The sequence below is a fragment of the Caloenas nicobarica genome, chromosome 16 (assembly GCF_036013445.1).
Source record: "Caloenas nicobarica isolate bCalNic1 chromosome 16, bCalNic1.hap1, whole genome shotgun sequence".
NCBI lineage: Eukaryota > Metazoa > Chordata > Aves > Columbiformes > Columbidae > Caloenas > Caloenas nicobarica.
The window spans coordinates 10,719,611-10,740,263 of NC_088260.1; the positions used below are offsets into that span (position 1 = coordinate 10,719,611).

The 20,653-nt window shown below is 46.4% G+C and overlaps 1 protein-coding gene across 1 annotated transcript in view; it reads left to right on the plus strand.

Annotated features, from left to right (window-relative positions):
• Window positions 1-20,653, plus strand: part of PXN (paxillin) — a 47,530-nt gene that overhangs the window by 13,199 nt on the left and 13,678 nt on the right. Inside the window, exons 2-6 of the mRNA XM_065646573.1 lie at window positions 12,533-12,759; window positions 13,265-13,380; window positions 15,262-15,401; window positions 15,746-15,947; window positions 16,507-16,642. Of these exons, the coding sequence (XP_065502645.1) occupies window positions 12,533-12,759; window positions 13,265-13,380; window positions 15,262-15,401; window positions 15,746-15,947; window positions 16,507-16,642 (821 nt within the window). The remainder of the gene's footprint in view (window positions 1-12,532; window positions 12,760-13,264; window positions 13,381-15,261; window positions 15,402-15,745; window positions 15,948-16,506; window positions 16,643-20,653) is intronic.

The following is a 20,653-nucleotide window of genomic DNA, read 5'->3' on the forward strand; positions in this document are numbered from 1 at the left end:
AACGTCTTGAGCTTCTGTTTATTCCCTTTACCAGTGCTGTGGTTTAAAGTCTGTAGTGTCTTGTTTCCTGCTGTTTCTATACCCGTCCTTGGACTCTTTGCTCTGTTTAATGGAGGTCTCCTTTGTACTGGGTTTGTTAGATGTTTGTAAAATGGCAGTGCGCTGTGTTTTGACCTAGTGCTTGTGGAGTGGCTGCAGCTGATGCGGCAGGAAGGGTCTGGTTCCTCCGATAGCTGGCTTGGCTGAGCCCCTCTTCCTGCAGGAATACAAGGGAGTTGGGATTTTGCTCAGAAGCCTTGGCCCTGGGAAATTGTCCCTGAGGAGTCAGTTCAGTGGCTGCTTGTTTGGTTTTCGTGAATTTTTGTTGTTGTTGTTTTGGCAGAGGAGAGCAGATCTTGCTGGACTTTTCTGAACTTTGATCCCAGTTTCTAGAAACTTTCCGATGGAATCCAGCAGCAAATACAAATTCTTACAACGTGCACGGGGAGGGTTGACTTGCTATTTCATGCATGTAAGGATAGAGAGAGGACTGAAAATGTTAGTGCATTGGCAACTAATGTTTTTATTTATTTTTTTTTTCTATCTAGGATATTGGCTGAAATGCAGCCCACATCAGTACTAAGATGGTATTAACTACTTAGTAGCTTGTGTAAAATGTTCACACTCGCTCCAGTCTGTTCCTTCCACCAAACTCAGTCAGGATACCAGTTCACTCTTGTTCGAGCGTTGCCATGTTTGAACAGAACTAATGTCCTTTTCCTTTGGTCTGAGCCAACTCGCCTCCCTCCCACGGATGGTCATGTCAATACCGGCCATTTGCTAATGCCTTTGTCTGGGACTTCCTGGAAATGCCTGAAGATCTATTTGCTGTCAGGCAGAGATCAGAAATAGATCTTGCACAAGAAGAGCCACTCGAGGAGAGCCCTGTCAGAGGCTGTACTTGCCCTCCTTGGAGACCAAAGCAGTTTCCAATTTAGCAGTTGACACACAGTGAGAGAGATGGAGACTCTAATTTGTGCAGATTGTTGGTCCTCATAATCTTTCACAGGGCTAACTATAACCGCCCGTAGGAACCCCAGTCTGTTTGCTTCCAAAAGGAGAGGATTTTGATGAAAGACTTGGTAGCAGGTGGAACTGGTAGCGGGCTACGGATTCAGACTGAGGAATTCCAACTTAAGTATTTTTAGTACAGGCCTGAGAGTCAGACTTGCTTTCTATTCTGATATAATGCAGACTTGCCATGTTCTGTCAGGCCGCTCAGGGCTGCGTATCAGTTCTCTGTTTCTGAAAGGTAGATGATTTTTTTGGGCCGTCAAGGCAGTGTAAATGTTAGGGTGAGGATTCTGATTTGTGATCCTTGTTGGAATTCAGGTGCGGTGGCTGCAGACTTCACTGTCTACAGTTTCTGCAGCTTGCAGCCTGTTATATCGTTATAAAATGGAATATGTGGAGGTTTAGATTTAGGGTGTGGAGCTGTCAACTGCTGTGACTGAAAAATGTGGCTGAAAATGGCTTCAACTTCTGCCGTTGGTGCTGTAATTTGTGGGTGGGACAGTTGTCTGGGGACAGTAACGTGAAATCACGGTGGTCTGAATTGCGTGCATTTGAGCACTGAGTAAAGGCTGCTTAAGTCTGTGTGAAGCATTTGACATATCACAAACTTCTTGTGCAAATTCCAACTTTTCTGTTCAGTAAACCAGAGCCTGGCTCTGTGCTCTGAAACACTGTACGAGTGACGAGCTGAGCTCTGCTGACTGCTGTTGCATGCGCTGTGTGGCAGGACGTGCTGGAGCTATGACTTGCAAACCCTTTACAAACTTTGCCTGACCTTTCTGAAGACTATTCACAGAGCAGTGGAAGAATTTTTTTTACTAAGCTTATCCATGTTTGGTAATTGTTTCCTGTTGTTTAGGACTCGGTTTGAGAGTATAGTGAATCTAGCTAGAAAGGAACCGTGCAAGGGGTTATTTTCTCTTTTAGCTTCACACAAGTGTGGGTTGTCTGTCTGTGAACTGGCATTGAAGGCTTGTGTATCTGTGGTTCTGGCATTCTCAGGAGCCTTTGGTAGCTGTGAAACTGAAAACATTTATTTGTTTAATGTAAGTTGGAACACAAGTTCGGGTTAAGGCACCAGGTCTTAGCGTGGGGTGTCTTTTCCCGGTATGAGCTGTTTGCTGCTCAGGACTATAAACAGAGGGAAGTAAATATAAGATGTCTCTTTTCACTTCAAGTGTGGAGAAAGCCATGCTATAAAAAAGAGGATGCTGTAGCCAACAGGAAATCACCCCTCCCTCCCCTTCCCCAGCGCTTGCTGGAAATGAGAAGTGGGAGGACACACCTTTGGGAGGGGGCAGGCTCTGAAACCAGAGATGTCACCCTGCTGCTAGTACGTCCAAGTACTCTTGGAGGCAATATGTGAAGAACACAACAGCCAGTTTTAGCTGGATTTGCATGGCCTTGCTTTGCTCTATGCTGTCCTTAAATCTTCAGTGCCAGTGAGAGTTTGTTCGCCCAGGTTCTGTTAACAGCTTCCGAATGCGATAGGGACGGCACTGGAGTGGACAGCTTAGGCTAACTTGAGGAACTTGAAAAGGCTACACTTGGTTTAGCACCTTTTCAGCTGAAAAACAGAAAAAAACACATTCAAATCATATTTTGTCTGGAAATTGGTTTGGCAACCTTACTTTTTTTTTTTTTTTCTGGAGCATCAGGAACATCCCTTCTGAAAGGAGATGGTATTTAAATCACAAATCACTTCCAGTGGGGGGGTGCTCACCAGACTTATAACATATTGAGGAATGTTTCTCTCTGACCATGTAAGCAATTAAGTGCCTTGTGAGACTTGTGTTATCTCGGCCATCTAATGAACCGTTCTGAGGTAGCAGAAAAGGGATGGAAATTTTTCTAAGGAAATCGGAGGAAGGCAGAATGACCACACATTTCTCTTTTGTAGATGGTGGTTCATTTCTCTCAGCCAGTTTGAGCTGAGGTCTAATTTAGCGTTCAAGAGCTAAGTGGAAAAATTCTGGTCCTAAAGGAGAATCTTTTGTGGTTCCTTCACACAGCTTGGACTGGAGGTCAGAGAGGGCTGTGGATTTGTGTTGTTTCATCCAGGAAACTGTGCTGACTCAGATCTTTGAGGCGTTTCCAGTGTCTCTCAACCTGCACGTTGTGTTGATAATTTCATGCCCTGTGGGTCTAGTTAAGATGAGGTTACCTTCCTGCCAACTTGGGGATGTGAACACAGCCAGCGCTCGAAGGATTTCCCAGCCTGTTGCATCAAAGAGGACAAGAGGTGGATCCGAGATGCTGTGATTTCCCGGGGCTGCTGGTGTCGCGCTACAAACTGGTCAGCTGGTTTCCTACGGCGTCTCTGTGCCCTTGAAAGCCATGCTGCTGGGTTACACGGCAGCTCACTGAGCCCTCGCGATGCTGACGCTTTGGCATCCCCACCGTGCTGACAAATACACCATTGCTGAAGGTTACAGGGCAGGTCTGAGTTTTGGTGAAATGCTTGTGTTAATCGGACGGGAAACGGCGTGGCCAGGTCCAGGAAGGATCTTGCAGTGACCTTCATGGTTTTCCAGCACCTGTACAAATAACCCCCTTGCCTCTCAGAGGGGTAGAGTGGAGGGTCTGAGCTAACGTGATGGCTTCTGTTGGGATTTTGTAGCACACAGAGTTGCCTCACCTTCAGAATTTTATGGTCAGGAGTAGGTTGTGTCAAAAACTAACTCTTAGGCTCAGTGGCACAAATGGGATGGCACCGGTAGGTACATAAGGTGTGCAGCCCTGCTGACTGAGGCATATCGTCATTCTGGGGCTGCAAAGCCAAAACCATGTCAACGTAGGCTCAGGTGAAGTGACTGGTAGTGGGGAGGGATGTCTCCAGAATTTAAGAGCGTTTCAGTTTGCGCTGTCTGCTGATTGCTCCCTTTTCAGGCTGCGATTTTTCTCGTCTCCATCTGAGATGCAGATTAATTACAGGAATCAGACACCAGGATGGATGATTTCTTTCAACTAATGGCAGGATGGGGCTGGATTTTACAGTTTGTGTCCTGGTCTGCGTTTTGGAGGTGGAAGTATGGAATTTCCTATCTAAAGCGGAAGTTCTAGTCACTGACTTTAAACAGGGGCTAAATTCTGGCATTGTTCTCTTTAAAACATTTTATAAAAGCTGCTCAACACACAGAGTGGCTGGAGCTATGCTTCCAAGAAATGTAACGAGTTTATCTTAAAAAAAAAAACCCAAAAAAACCCCAAAAAACAACAATGCAAAAAACCCCCAAACAAATCAACAACTAAGCAATTTTTTACTGGATTAGTAAGTCGAATTAGTTCAGAAAATGCCTGGCAATCAGCAGAGTGAGTTCCAGGAGCAGCGTGGGTTTTACGTGCTGGGGGAAGCAGAGATTGTCGGGCCCTTCCCTTGCACAGAGTGTGGTGGTGTCAGCTCTGCCCAAACTACAGCCAGAGCACTCATAGGGTTTGTGTTTCATCCCCACATGTGCGGTGAGTAGTTACTGATTAAATAGTTACTGACAGTGCTTTAAACAGGCTGCATTTGTACACCCTTTTATGACCTCGTGCTCGGGGTGGTGATGGTGCATGGTGCTTGTGACCAGTTAGTTGGCCACAAGCTCTGGGTGAAGTCTCCAGGGTGGGTCTCGGTGGTGGGGCCAGGAAGCCACAATCACTGCTGCTGCGGATGGTGCAGACCACATCTCGCAGCGCAGAGTCTTGGCTTTGTTCAGACGTTTGCTGATCGTGGCCAGCACTGGGCGCCTGGGCTGCCGTGCTGGGGCAAGCTGGCTGGTTTGGCTGGCTGTAAGCAAGTTATGGCATACATGGGATTCACCGTGGCTGCCTTCACGTGATTTTGAAAGCAATTCTCTGTGTCATGGGATGAATTCTTGTTTAGTTTGTCGCGCAGCCTGGTGTAGCTGGGCATAATGGCTGCAAAGATCATTGCCTTTGCTGTTAAGTTTTTCTGAAGCACCCACACAACCTTGTAAATCAGTGCCACAAATACAGAGTCTTGCTTATTCTGAGGGCAGTGTTGGTTTCAAAGAAAAGTGAAGCTTCAAGGATTTTCATGCGTATTGTCTTCTATTGGCATTCACCATATCATGTATTGGTACTAGTCTGGACATTCTTTTTTATTAAGCAGTGACACAGGGCATGACTTGCACCAATACCTTCATGATGAGAAAGTGCACGCCTTTGAATAAACGTCAGTCACTGGAATACATTAAAAAATAGCTAAGCGCTTTTTTTTTTTTCTTTTGACCATATCATCTGAACTTCCTCTAGGCAGGTCTAGACAATGTGAAGTAAAAATACCAGTGGCTGCTCTGTACTGGTCCTCCAGCAGTTGGTAGGTCTGGCATGTGACTTATCTTTTGTGTCCTGAATTTTTCTGTGTCTTAAATAACAATCTGTCCCCTGGTTGACGAGAGAACTCAGAGTTGTTACACGTCCTGGATTCTAACCACTTTCTCAACATATTGGTTAAATTTTGGAAAACTTCTAAATTTCTCCTTCTCAAAATGTTCTAGAAAGTAAGCCAGCCTATTTAACATGCTTTCCACATATGTGAATGAGAGAACTTCAGAATTTTAAGAGCATCTAATTGCACTTCAAATGTTTAAGGTCTCATTTTGAATGTAGTCTTTGTATTTTATTGCTTTTATAGTCTCTGATCTTTTTGCATTTAAAAACATTGATGACGATATAATGCCTTATGAGCCTGTTGGTACATTTCTTTTACCTGGAAGCTAATGCCTGCATTCACCTGTTTGTTCGTGGTTCTCCCGTATCCGATAATTCTCTTCCATTTTGTTGAGAAAAGTCAAAGCTCCTGTTAAGAAGGGAATTCCTGTTGTCAGTGCTGCTCTCTGGGGCTCCCCAGCCCTTCCAGCCTCACTGGAGGGCAGTGACAAGCAAGGCTCCAACAAGTTGCGAATGTTTCTTTTCAAAGGCTGTTTAATAGGATAAATATACCCAAGCTCCCCATTCCTCTGCAGTTACTCACAGTGTAAAACCGTCTTGCCGGGGATTGGGTTACCACCCTGAGCTGACTCCAGTATGTGAGCTGGAGTTCCCTTTACTCCTAGAGGTGGGGTAGGGAAGACTGATTTGAACCTAGCAAGATTTTTTTAAAGTTTGGATTCAGGGATTTTGGCAAAGAAGCTGCTCAGCAGAGTCTGCAGTCTCAGGGTTCATTTCTAGAGCTGCCTTTCCCGTCATTCTTTTAGGGGACAGCAAAACCCAAGGATTTGGATTCAGCATCTTACAGGTATTAAGAAAAAAGGGCTGGAGAACACCGTGTCATTCTGCAAACGAGAGGTCTGCAATTTGTCTTAGGCCAAGTGAGAAATGATTATCATGTAAAGTCCATGTCACATCCTCATTTAGACCTGTCTTGTTTTATGTTTCCATTTACCAATCATCTGGGAACCTTCTGCTGCCTCAGCCAGGAAAGCCTGTAGCAGTTCTAGTTATTTGGGTAAACAGGGGCATGGGGAAGAAGCAGGGAGGTGCAGACACTTGTTCTCCGCTGCTGCATTAGAGGAAATACTGTATTTTGTGCTCAGACATCTCACCCGACCCAACGTGCTGTGGCAGTGGAGATGGGACCCTGGCTGAAAGCTGAAGGCGGTTGCTCTATGCGGTGGCTGGATGCAGAATCCTGTCTCCAGTGTCGCTCGCTTTCCAGATGTCCCATGCAAGAAGCAGAGCTCCGGGCAACGTGCGGTTTGATGGATGTGCAGATGTGGCTTTCAGCTGTTGAAAATGAAAGACTGATATCTGAGGCATTTGAAGTATCTCGCCTCAGTTATGCTTCCATTTCCTCCCCAGCAGTAAATGAGATGTAGAAGAAAATTTGACCACCATCCTTTTGATCTACTTACTACATTGATAACGCTCTGATTTGCTACGCCAGTGTGGCTTAATAGCTCATCCTCAGTTGTTGAGAGAAGTGAACTACATATGGAAATCTGAGGTGGTTTTCTCTCCTGGCACTAATGCTGATCTGAGTTTGCTGTGTGTCTCTAGCCCTCGCAGGGGCTGGAGTTATGCTGGACACTCAGTAGTAGAAGGTTTCTTCTTAACAGAGGAAAGCACATTTACATTTCTCTAAATTGCCTCACTTAAAACAAAAATAAAAAAACCCCAACAGGCTGCTTATGAATAGTGGAAAACTATTTACTGCTTGAGGAAAAATTAGCGTTAAAAAACTGCTTAATGCCAGCTGGTGAATGTGAATTTTTCAATGCCTCGTCATGTAGGTTTTTCCAGAACTAGTTCATGGTGCGTTTTGCTTCACTGTGCCACCTTAATCCAGGAGCATTTTTGAGATGCAGAGAAGGCGCAGGAAGGAGGCAAGTGAACAAAAGAGGATGTTTTGATACGCATGGGAAGTTGTGTGTAAATGTTTTTTCTTTTTAATAACTTCACTCTATTTAAGGGGGCTGAGTGTGGCTCAGATTTATAGAAAAGGGGGTTGATGTTTGCATCAGTACAGAGGGGCTCCCGTGTTATCCATTCCTGTTCTGTACCTCAGAACTACATTGTGGTCCCCAGTCTGGTGTTACTGCTCTTTATCAGACAAACCTGGGATGTGGGAAGCTGGAGAATGTGCCCCCGCGGCTGCATGGGAGGCTGTTTCCACCGGAGGACACGGCGTTCGCAGGACAGCGAGTGCTGACACGCGGCGATGGCGAAGGAGCCTCCGCCGGAGCCCCTGGAATGCTGAGCTGCTCTCGGCCTGACAGAGCTGTGGGCTGGGAGATAGCGCAGGAATGTGTGGTGTAAAACTGGGGAAATGATGACTCTTTCAGTGCAGCTTGAACTGGTAAGTGGGACTTACCCAAAGGTATTGTCCTGCTCTTTCATCTCACTGATTTTCTTGGTAAAAGGGATATTTTCTTTTTTTTTTTTTTTTCCTGAATCATCCAATGCATTGGACATCAGCTTGAGAGTTCTTGTCCCAAGCTGTCTGACTAGCAGAGCTTTGGCAGATGCTGGGAACTACCTTGAAGCAATGCAGGCAGTATTAAGGGCCACTCATACATATTTGATGTATATACAGAGCTGTGTGTAGGATTTGAAGACCAGAATCCCAAGGACTTCATAGTTATTGGTTTTTGGCAAAAGGAAGAGAAGAGAGAGGGGGGCAACCTAATGCACCTGGACCTCCAGATGTCTTGGAGTGCTTTATAGCAGTAGAGCTACCAAATGTGATGTTGTTCTTTAGCTGTCCTTCTTCCACAGGAAAATCTGTGTAGGAAAACCACTTGAATGTGAACACAAATGTCCTCCCATGCTGGGGAGGATGTGGTTTGAACACAATTTCACTTGAGCCACATCATTTCACATCATTTTTGGGTCGCCCAGCGTAGGGAGGAGGACTCTCTGCTCCTGTGCCTCTGTCTCATGCTCACTTGCAGCTTTGCTGGGTGTTCGGCCAAGTTACCTGAGCCCGCGAGGACCCAGGTGTGCACACATTGAGATGCACCGTGCTGCAGCGGACAGCAAGGGAGGGATTTATCACCTGTGTGAGTGCACCATGGCCATGACAAACAGGAGTGCCTGGGCTGGTGGTGTTTAGCAAGTATCCCTCACTCTTCCACACCCCACTGAACAGCACACTGTTCATCGAGGGGAAAAGCACAGCCCATGCCTGTGGGTAGGCTAAGCCCTGCTGAGCATTTGGTAACTGGACTCTGTGATTCTACTCCATCCACGTGTCTGTGAGTTGTCATTTTGTCTGTGGGTTGTGTTAGCGGGTTCTTGCAGGGATGACAGTGGAAGGAGGGGTGCTCCTGTGGAGGAGCAATGGCTTGGGGATGTAGCATGACCCTGTCTGTGTTACTTCATTGCTCCAAAATGGTTAAATCTGTCCTTTAGAGAGAAATGAATCTCTGATCTTTTAACCTTGGGAAAGCTTGCCGCCTGGAGCTGTGTCTGCAGTGTTTTAGGGAGCGTCTGGGGCAGCGGTAACGCTGTGGTGCGATCAGTGTGGGTGGCTGTTTCTCAAGGACTGGCCGATAGCGCCCGCAATGCTGCAGCGTGTGCTGGCGCAAAGATGTGCAGAAAGTTTCTGCGTGCCCAAAACAGGGACAGGTTCCCCCCTCAGCGGGCTGAGCAGTGGTGTGAAGTCACTGCCAAGTTAGCCATTGCTGTGGGGTTTCATCTCTGTCCATGTAGGGATGTCGTGGTGCCCTCTGACGGCGGGTGGCTGTGTGAGCTGCTCTGCGTCAGAGCCTTGGGATGATCCAGCCCACGGCGTCCTCCACACTGGGATGTGCTCACTGGTGGATTTATAGGATTTACACCTCCTGCAGCACTGTCCCGCAGGAGTCCCCTTGGGAAGGAACACTTCATTACCCAATCAATCGATCGAACCTGTAATATTTCTATTTAAATATTTAATATTTCTGTTTAAGGAGTGGTCACTGTAGTGAGTGCGCTGTAATGTGAAGTGCTGCCCAAGGCACAGCATCCTTGTTACAGTTCATCGGGTTAGAGCTCTCTGGTCCCTTTTGCAAAAGAAAAAGAGGCATGCATCTTTCTTCCATTAATAAGTGCCCCTTCTTCTCTCACATCTCTTATCTCACATTGTCTTCTGGTGGTGTTAAAAAGCTACATAGATCCTAAATGAACGCACAGTGCTTTGGAACATCCTGGGCTGAGGTGCCGCCTGGGGCCCGTTGTTGGACCCTTTGAATGGGCGCAAATCCCCAGTCCCGCAAAACTTGAGGAAACTGCTTGCTGATGGGATTGCATAGGCAACCAGTTTGTGTGGCTGGAAGCAGCAATAGGGACGGACACAAACAGGAAAGACCTTCCCTGTCTCGTGGCAATGACCTTGGAGGGAGTGACCGGGGCATGAGGAACGGTGACTACGGGTTTGCAGAACATGGGGTGAGCAAGCCCAAGGAGAGGCCTTTGCAGCCGTGAAGCAGCATGTGAGGGCCTGTCCTGCCCCTGGTTTGCTCCGTTCCCTGTCCTGCTGGGGAAGGGATGTCTTCCTGCAGCTGCTTCGCTGTGGGTTGTAAAGTTGGAGTGCAGTATGAGTAACTGAGTGATTCCTCTCCAGCCTTTTCTCCTCCCTCCGCTTCCTGTTCCCCAGCTCTGCCTTGTTTGCTCAAGTCAGGAAGGGGGAGGGTATGGGGGAAGTTAATCATTAAACTGTAATATCTTCTCCTTAACTCCTTCACAACCTGGGGGCAGAGTGCTCCTGGCATTTCCAGACCCCTCTTCTTCTGCAGACGTGTAAGAGTAAACCAGCAAATGTAGCCAAGCTCAGTTCTGCACCGTCAGTAAAAAGCGGTGGATTTCTGTGTGATGGTTCATTCAGCAGAGTGCTGACCCAGGAGGAGGGTTTTGTGGCGAGGTGGTTACATCTGCCTGTCCCGCAGTGAGGGCTGGTGGTGGAGGGTGGAAAAAGGGTTTGGGTCCCCTCTGCAGGGCTGCAGGAGCCCAGCACTCTCCTGGGGTTTTCACTTCCTGGTGGAGTTGGATTTGCCTTTGTCATTGGTGGGGAGAAGCAAAAACCACACCTTCTGGGACAGCACTTCTTGGAGGTTGTGTGCACAGACCTCCAGCCACAGGACCTGCCTGGCTGGAGGAATTGCAGCAGCACTTCAGCGGTTCCCTTGAGGTATGTGCCTTTTTCATATTGGAATCCACCAGCTGTTCTTTTGCTTAAAAAGAAGGTTAAGTTCGTTTTCCCCCAGCTGCAGAAAGCTTGTATACCTTCAGTGAAACTGATTCTGGGGTATTTTGGCCCCTCTAAGAAGAAGCCTGTGGCTTAAATGATTTGGAACATCTTGGCTGCATGAAAGGTGTATAGAGTTAATTTAACACAATATTTAATTTGCTAATGGCTGTATTCTGTTCTCTGAGGGCAGGACTGCCTTTTTTTTTTTTCGTGATGCTTTGATTTGTGGATGACAATGAATATAAAAGCAGCACCTTCCTCGTCTTGTAATACGATAATACCGTCCTCCATTTGACCCTTCAATACATTTTCTTGGAGGGTTGCTAAGTACCTTGGCTGATGTGGTCTGTGGCGCTCAGGAAGCGGCCTGGAGCTGGCAGGTGCCCTCACACATGCTCCGCAGCCATTAGCAGTTGCTTGGTTGCTATTCTGGTGCCACCTGAGAACTTGGGCTCCTCATGACACTCTTGCAGGATGCTGCAGGATGTCTATGCACAGGCTGAGCCTTCACATCCCAAACATGAGTATCGAGTACCTGCTGTGCACAGGAGGAGAAAGACAAATCCTGCTACATGAGACTGCCCGAAGACAGTTGGGTCCGCATGGAGGGGAGGGAGATTCAAAGGGTTTTTTGAGAGCCTCCTCTGCTAATTCTGCCAAAGTCGTGTCCCTGGTGTCTGGCTGAATTCCACATCTCTAAAGGGACCTGACAGGTATGTCCTGATGCTCTTATAATGGAGAGCACTGATGTCCCTGGCGATCCAGCTCCTCTCTAACAGCCTCAACGAGGTGTGCTTAGAGCTTGGTGGAGAGCCGGGCACCCGGCCAGCGAGGCTTTCTTTAGAAAGTGAGCACAGCGCAGACCTGCAGCCGCTCGCCGGAGTTTCCCCCGCCAGGGACCGCAGTGGGCTCCGCAGGGTGGGTTCATGGGACAGAAAGCCCATTGAGTTGGGATTTCCCTGTGAGTCACTGCAGAGGAGCCCTGGCTTGGGAATGGGCAGGGGGAAATCCAGGAAGGCAGGAATGCCTCCTCGTGCCCTGTCTCTGAGGGGCATTTCTCCTGCTCTGAGATTTCGGAGAGGCGCTAACTGTGTGACGTGGGTTCCTCCGCCTGGCATCGGCGATGGTGTTTCTAGCTGGTGGAAGTTTTTCTTCTCTTCAGGAATTTGTGAGCAGTCTCCACCCAGCAAGTTGAGAATTGTTTCCAGGAGAAGAAATGGTGTTCACCTGGCAGTCTCTGGAAACCAGTTAACTGTTTGTGTGATGTATTTTTGTTAGGCAAACTGAGGCACATATGCCTGCTGTGCCGATGGACTAATTTAAGAGTTTTGTGCTTCTTCCACTACCTTAGACTCTGGACAAAACCCCTCCCAACATCTTGTTTCCTGCAGAAACTGGTGCCGCTGGCCACAAAAAATGACTCTCTGATGATGTGGAGTCTGTAATTACTCTGTGTCAATGTCTCTGGGCAGGTTTCTCCTAGGTTGCTCTTCTGCGAGGTGCAGGGAGATTACAGGTCTCTGTTAGTCCCCGTTTTTTCCAGTTAAGACAAAAATCTGAGACTGACAGTTTTTCTGGCAGCTTTGTTACCTCTTGGTGTTTTCTTTGTACCAAAAGTTTGATTACTGCAGCCCAGGACTGAGTGGGTTAATGTTTTTCAGGGCATTTAGTAGATCACCCCAGATGAAAAATCTTCCGGAAGACCTTCTGATACAGATATCCTGAATGAGACAAAAGAAAAAAATCTGTAGTCTGGGATTTTACCTTTTTTAATCGTTATTTTTTTTTTCCTCATTCCTGCAGACGCTTTACTGGCAGACCTGGAATCCACCACCTCACATATTTCCAAACGGCCAGTGTTTCTAACAGAAGAAACGCCTTACTCCTATCCAACTGGAAACCACACGTACCAAGAGATTGCGGTGCCACCTCCCGTGCCCCCGCCACCTTCCAATGAGGCCCTGAACGGCACCGTGATTGACCCCATAGATCAGTGGCAACCCAACGTATCCAGATACGTCCACCAGCAAGTAAGTGAACATTTGCGGATGGGGAGGGCACGTGCTTGTTTTGTTGGTGCGGTATCGCTCAAGGAAGTGAACGAGGGGAGGGAACGGCAAGAAGTGAGGATGAGTCTGGCTGTGAACAGAGTGGGGAAATGGGGGGAGGTGTGGGGTTTTAGTACAACTAACTGTTTGGAGCAAATGGCAGCACAGAATTTGAAACCCATCGTCATTGTTCCAACAAAACGGTAGTGTGATGAGATTAGTGTTAGTCATCTGTCTCGTAGGCTGCAGAAAGCAGTCTGGGGGTTTCCAGCACAAATCCGCGATTCATAGGCAAATCTGAAGCAAGCGGAGAATAGTTGTTCCTAGTATAGCTCATCTGATAGAGGCTGGCTCAGCTATATAGCACTTTTTTTTTTTTTTCTTCTGCTGGACTTTGTTCTGTTCAGTCCACATGTGGGGTTTCAATGCGGTAGTGTACCTGTTCGTTTTGTGTTCTCTGTTCCCAACGCAAATCTCATTTCCACAGCCCCAGTCCCAGTCTCCTATATACAGCTCTAGTGCCAAAAGCTCCAGTGCCTCTGCTCCCAGAGACGGGCTCAGCTCTCCTTCTCCCCGTGCCAGTGAAGAGGAACACGTCTACAGGTATCTTGTCCCTTTTAAGAGATAAGCTTGACTCACAGCCTGAGCCTGCTGTGCCTCACTGCGCTCCCTCTGTATGTTATGTTGCCCTGTGTTGGTTCTGATCACCTCTTTTGTAAGAGGCTGCTGTAACTTTCATACTCATTTCAAGCCTTGACCTGACCCTTTGGTTTGCTCAGCTGCAGAAGGGGTTAAGGATCCCTCAGACAGAACAGGGTCTGGATTCTGTTGTGAAGGATTTGATGCAGAGACAAGTGACAAATCCATCCCCCTGTTAAGCAGCCCAAAAGTTGTTTAGAAGTGGGTGGCCTTTGGGTTAGTTATCGCAGGGAATGCAGTTACCTGTGGCCTGGCAGGATGGGCAATGACTTGAATTTTCAAGTAAGTTAGAATTTTAAAACTAATCTCAGTAGATGATGGATATGTTGTTTGTACTGGCAAAGGCAGCTCCTCTTACACTGAGATCAGAGGAGCAGCCTGTGCGGTAGGACAGACCTTTCTGCTGACGTGGGGATGGGTGAGGAAGAGGCTGTTGGAACTTCATCTCTGGCCCTCTGCAGTGCCCTCTGTCCGGGTACCTTTTTACAGGAGACTGGTGTTTCTCTGGTGTGTTCTAACCATGCCCAGCTCTTTCTGCTGAGCAGGAAGCTGCTTTCAACGAAAACTAAATCTTGATAGAGGCAGGCATGTCCAGAGATGGCCCAATGGAGGCAATAATTGCAATTTTTTCAGATGGCTGCATGCAATTAGTACAAAATGGAGGTAATTACAGCCATAAGTCCTTCTCTACAAGGGTCTGGCATGGCTTGGTTCTGGTGTGAATTGTAGCTTGTGTGCTTGGGTCAGGATGAGGCATGCCCTCCTCAGATTGCATGTGTGGATATTTTTTTTTTCTAGTCTGAAGAGAAAGATAACTGCCCTTATGGAATTTCATAATTATCACTGATGTTGTAGATGTCAGAGTCCTAAAGCCTGTTACATATTAACTCTCTGAGCATAACGTGGTAGTATGTGCAAGACAGAAGTTCGCATTTTGGATTTGGAAAGTATCTTTTTGATAAAATAAGAACCTCTAGAGCATTAGAAGTTGTTTCTCTGTTTGTAAAACGAGGAGAAAATAATCTCCCTGCCATTGACAATGGGAAGACTCTTATAGTGTAATTACGATAAACTGGTGCTGAGTTTTGCTTTGAAACAGTTTGCAGTTGTGTGTGTAAATGGGCTCACCCATATAGGCTAAGCAATAATTACAACCAGTGTTTTATACACACTTGTGTGCAGCTACACTTCCTTCAGGACTTGTGTATTTAACACAGTAGAAAATAGTTCCAAATTACTTTTTTATAAATTGATTAGAGTTTCCCAAATTAAAGGTTTGAGGACTCGAAAAGAGACCTTGAGTGCTGCAAGAGGCTCCCGCGTAACCTGCTGCTTTTGATTTTTGTTGATAGCTTGAGGTTTGTACTTTGCCTCTTTCTCCGTCTGTGCTGGCCCTGCATTCCCTTAGTTCAGGGGAGAGGTTTTTGCTGTGTGTGTGATGTCAGCAAAACAAGTCATTTTCCTGAACACAAGCTAATGGTTCTACTGCCGTTCTGTGCATCTTGGATCTGCAGACAGTTAACTCTTTGCTACAGGGGTGTGCAGCACAGCGTCCTAAAATGTGAGGTCCTGTCCATCAATGCTGCTTCTTTGTAACTGACAGCTGGAGGTGTGGCTGCATTGTAGTCATTTCACAAAGCACACATCATCTTTCCAGCAGAGCTAAAAGCATCAGCTTGAAAAGAATATAGTACATGTGTAAACTTTGTGAACCCGATGCAAGTTTACCTGCATCCTTCTGCTGTATCTCGATGTAGAAGTTTCATGCTTCGCTTTTATCTTTAGTTTCCCGAACAAGCAGAAGTCTGCGGAACCATCTCCCACAATGACCAGCTCCTCTCTGGGCAGCAACCTCTCGGAACTGGACAGACTTCTTCTGGAGCTGAATGCCGTTCAACATAATCCCGCCAGCGGCTTCCCAGCAGGTAAGGAGCAGCGAGACATTTGGAAAGAGTGGATAGATTAATTCTCAAAATAGTAGCCTACTTTTTGCTTCCAACATCCTCACTGAGGGAGACCCCTCCAGCCGCTGATGAAAGTCTCATTTAGCACAGATGGGATCTCTTGAGCTCCACCTTCAAGATTGGCCCTAACTTATATTTCAAAGTTAAATTAGGTTGCTCAGGCCCTTGTGCTGTAAAGTTCTGAATATCCTCAAAGGTGGATGTTCCACAAGGTTTCTAGGAAATTTGTTGCTCTTGCCTGTGATTGGCAGGTGTGTATGGACCTAGGGGTCTGAACAACTCTTTTCTGCTCCCCCTTTCTCAAGATGAAGCCAGCAGAAGCCCCTCACTGCCTGGCGTGACTGGACCTCACTATGTCCTCCCAGAGAGCAGCAGCTCTGCGGGAGGGAAGGCTGCACCCCCTACAAAAGAAAAGCCAAAGCGAAATGGTGCACGTGGGATTGAAGACGTGCGTCCCAGCGTGGAGAGCTTGCTGGATGAGCTGGAGAGCTCTGTGCCAAGTCCAGTGTGAGTTGTGTTTTGGTGGTTGCTGGCTTGGGTGGGGTAGGACTGGCTGTCGTGGGAACAGTGTAGTATAGGGACAGGTGCTGCAGGAGGGTGACAGACAGAAGATGGGCTTTGTCTAAAGGGTTGGAAATGAAGCAAATGCATGAAAATGCTGGTGATCTTTTATCTACTGGATGAAAAAGTACATAAGCATCTTACGAGAGGTGGGTTGTTGAAACTCAGATTTATAGCTGATCACAAATACCCACTGTCTGACAAAATGAATGTTTGGTGGTTGTCCATTCCTTAATGGAAGGGGATATGTGTGTGTGTGTACACACTCCTGTTAAGACTCAGCAGAAAAATGGGGTCTGGGTGTGTTGTGGAAGCTGGATCTTGGGGAGGGCTGGCCAGGGTGAGCAGCACTGCTGAAATGCATCGTGCTGTGCTTGTGTGGGGGGGCAGTGGGACTTCCAGTCTAGGAGTGCGTTCCCAGGCTTAAATGCACTCTCTTTTTTTTTTTTTTTTTTTTTTTTGTTTCCACCCTCCCTTTTTTTTTTTTTCTCCTGTTCCTTGTCAGCCCTGCAATCACTGTGAGCCAAGGGGAGGTGAGCAGCCCCCAGCGTGTCACCGCCAGTCAGCAGCAGACCCGTATATCTGCTTCTTCAGCTACACGAGAACTGGATGAGCTGATGGCATCTCTCTCTGACTTCAAGGTGCCCTGTCATGACAACTTAATGCTTCATCTTGTGCCTCCCTACCCCCAGACTCTCTTGCCTATTAGCCACATCTGCTGACCTTGTTTGGTCTCCAGAATGCCCTCCCTACCTCTCAAACCTGCTCTGAGAAATGGCCTATGGTGGTATTTGTGCTGAGTGCTGCTATAAATTCTCATCATTGGCAGGGTAAGGCAGTTCTGGGGTCTGTTTTTCCTTTGGTTCTGCAGTTTGCTTGCCAAAGATAATGAGCTCGGTACAGAGTGAATTATTTTGCTGTGCTGCAACTTAACAAGAAGTAGAGGAGCATGGGACATGAGTATGCTCACTGACACAGACCAAGCTCTTCTGCTCTCTGGGATGACCCTCCTCTTTGGAGTGTATTTTTACCCTGATGTGTTTTCCCCAGGGAGGATCTTTTAGGCACGTGCTATGAGCACTGAAGCTTTTGCATTGGACAGTTGGAGACTTCAGAGGTTTCCATCTTAAAACATCTCTTCTTTGCCTCAAAATGGGATTAAAGTCTGAGCTTCTTGTGGAGGCAGAGGATAGCAAATACTATGCAGAATCTCATTTGGAAATCAAACAGTTGTATTGGAAAAGAACTGCTACTTCAGTCACGAGTAGCACATAAAAATCACATGATAGAATAAGCTCAGGATTAACTTGCCCATGGTCATCTTGGCAAGTGAAGCACTTGATATATGTCCCTGGGTAACTTCTTTTTTTATTCACATAGGTATGTTATCCCTCTTCCACTAGATGATCAACTGTGGAACTTATTTTAATGAGACCTCATTTACCCATAGTCACAGCAAAATGAAAAATATTTTCTCTTCTTACCCTCTACTTTCAACTGGTTTGCTTATAGCCTTACTGAATTATCCACTTGATTTTGTTCTGAGAGAGGTGGAGAAAGCAGATATCTAAGATGTTCTCTTTGTCCTCATTGTTGGGTTTGCCTTTCTTACATACACAAGTCTGCCTTCTATAAGAAAGTCCCTAGCTTTCTGGTTTTTCCTCATGTGGAAGATTCCACTGGTGCTTTTTGTTACTTGTTTGTGCTGAGCTCACCTCTCCTCCTACTGCAACTTCAGGTGGGGCAGCCCGAGCTCAGGAGTTTTGTGAGGAGTGGTACACAGGACATTCAGTGACAGCTTTGCTATTTGTTGTTCTCTCTGTGCCACCATTCACGTGAGCACTTTTGATGTGTGCTGATGGTTTCGTGGGGGTCTTTACAGCACCCAGAATTCTGACCAAGTGTGCAGTTGGGAACCCAGCAGTGAGCACGCCTGCTCTGACAGACTGCGCTTGCACTTGCCGGAACTGAATTCAGTCTGCTGTTTCTGGCAGACTCATTTGGTGAGAATCTAGGAGTTACTCACTGTTTTCTCCAGACTTCCTGCAGTGTGTATTCAGTCAGTTGCAAATATTGACACAGTAGTGTGGCCATTCTTTCTCCATATTGGGTCCTAGGGTGGAGTGCAGGATATCCACAAACGTCTGTTTGATCTGGTTGAAAAACCGCGCTCTTGTGGAGCTGGAGAGTCCCCCCTGTACTATTGGCACACTCTGCCTTGCTCCTTCCCTGTGCGTGCAGCTACGGCCTCGTGTCGCTGCTGGTTTTATCAGGGCTCGGAAAACAAGCTTGGGGTGTGGTTGCTGCCACCAGCCTTTGCTCCCAGGTGAGCTCTTGGCACCTGAGAATGACCTCGCCCAGCACAGGTTTTCCTTCTGAGGTACAAGGAGGGGACATTTCTAAGTGTGGGTGTTCGAATACTTTGCAGTCTGGAGAAAAGGCCTAAGAATCTTTGTGCAACTTCAATAAAACCTACATGATGGGGATAAGCTGCATTCTGTAATATTGCCTGCCTGCCTTCCTGGCTTAGTTTCTGGTTGAGCAAACTGATATGCAGCAACACTTCAAGATTTGGGTTTTATAAACACAGCGTTAGCATTTTTGTGAGGCATTGAACTCATCTGTGTCTAGATGTTCTCCTGAAGCACAAAGAACATGGTTTCTGTGATCATTTTCCTTTTGTTAATATTGTCATTGGCTGTTTCTAACAGTTACTTTCCTTTTTCCTGTACTCTGGGTTGTTTCATTTTCCCTTTAATCCTTGTTTGGTTTTTACCTCCTCTATTTGTGCCAACTAGTGAGTGGTGTCAGCTTGTCTGTAAAAATGGATTTCTGCTCTATACAAGTGCCAAGATGGGAGAGAAGTGGAGTCTTTGTAAAGGTGAAAGATGAAAGGCTCTTGTTTGAGTGCCAGAGCTGTGTGTGGCTGCAAGAAATAGGACAGAAGAACTAAGTATGGTGTGTAACTAGTTGGAGTTGGTAGTAGATACAACTGGAAGTTGCAGTAGGTGGAGATGGGAGGAGTAGAGGCACTGATGTTTCATTTCCCTCATACCCCAGAGTAAAAGGTGCTATTACAGGCTGATACATTAACCTTTTATCATCTTTTGCCTGCTTTAATGAGTTGCTCATTCTTTTTGCTTACGGAATCCATTTGATTTTGGTTATCTGGCTCATCAGTCAGTGGGCACTGAGATTACTTAATGCACTTGTTTTTTCAGCCTCTGCCATTTCTGTGTAATATGATGCCTGCTCACTGCATAGCTAGATGCCTGTATTTAACTGTTCTGTTACTGTTAAGTGTTTAACCGCTGCTCTTATTTTGGAGCTAGTATGTTTTTAGTATGCTGGATATACTTACTTTTGAGTGAAATGGTAGGCTTGCCTTGGAAATGACTGAGTTAATTTTAGGAAGTCTGGAAGCAAAGTGTAAACCATGGCATAAAACCAGGTTACTTGTGCAGGTACACCCAGCCTAGGCAAAGTACAGAGGGAGAGCAATTTTAGGAAATCCCTTCGTTTTAACTACTGAATGTACTTACTTAGTCCTTTTTCTCTGCTGTGACTGGGTCTTGCTGTGCTGCTCGAGGGGAGGAGCAATCTGTAAGGAATTGTGGTCCCCTATTGCGCTTTTCTTTTTGTGGTCTCCCCGTAGCGCTGCTGTTGGCACTTCACAAATTTGTGTGTACCAGCTCCTGACCCTTCGGGATGGCAGCAGCTTAGGTCAGCTGAAGGTTTATGTCCCTTCCATCTACTGGCAGATTTTGTGTATGTTCTGGTTAATTTTATCCTTTTATTCCTGATAATTATCCCAGAAAGGTAAGTAAAGACTGAGATACCATACGTGGGCTTAGGAGGTTTGATGCTCTGCTGCCTCAGAGCACGAGCATCCAACTTCTCAGGGCTTCTTTGGAAAACGCGACTAAGAATCAGAGCAGGTCTTTATATTAATAGCTCTTGGATTTGGAAATTCTTTGTGGATACATTTTTAAAATGGGGAGGGCTCAGCATTGGTTCTAGGTTGACCTGCTGTGTGAACTTGTCCAAGCCACTGTTCTAATTTTCCCTTTTTAAGAAAATGGAATAATAACAGTTTGTTGCCTAGAGCACAGCCAGGAACCACTGAAAAAGGAGAAAGGAAAACCCATGATCTTTTGCTTTAAAAGACTCGAAGTGAAGGAGAACCATGGACTCTTTATCAGTTGCTCTCGTTAGAGTGTATTTTGGATTAAAATTAATACTGATTTTATTACAATTGAAATGTGGAGTGTTTGGCCTACGGGGAAGAGGGTAATCCAGCCACCTAAGCAGTGCTTACAGGAGCATGGAGTGACTGACAGACTTGTATAGATTCAGTGTATGTCACGTCCAAGGTGAGATTAGTGATGTGAATAGAACAAAGCCCATGTCATCTGCTCGCACTGTGAATGCCCCGCAGCTTTGTTTTCATTGCCATGTACTCAGCCAACTGGAGCATTTTATTAGCGTATCAAGAAGAAAATGTCATGCTTTGTTCTATTCATTGATTGCTTTTTTTTTAGCTCTGAAATGTAAAATTTACGTGTCTAACTCTCAGTAAGTTAACGTGACCTTTATTCAGAGTCTAGACATTCCTGGGTTTGTAGCTGGTCTCCCAGCAGCTGCTGCGTGTC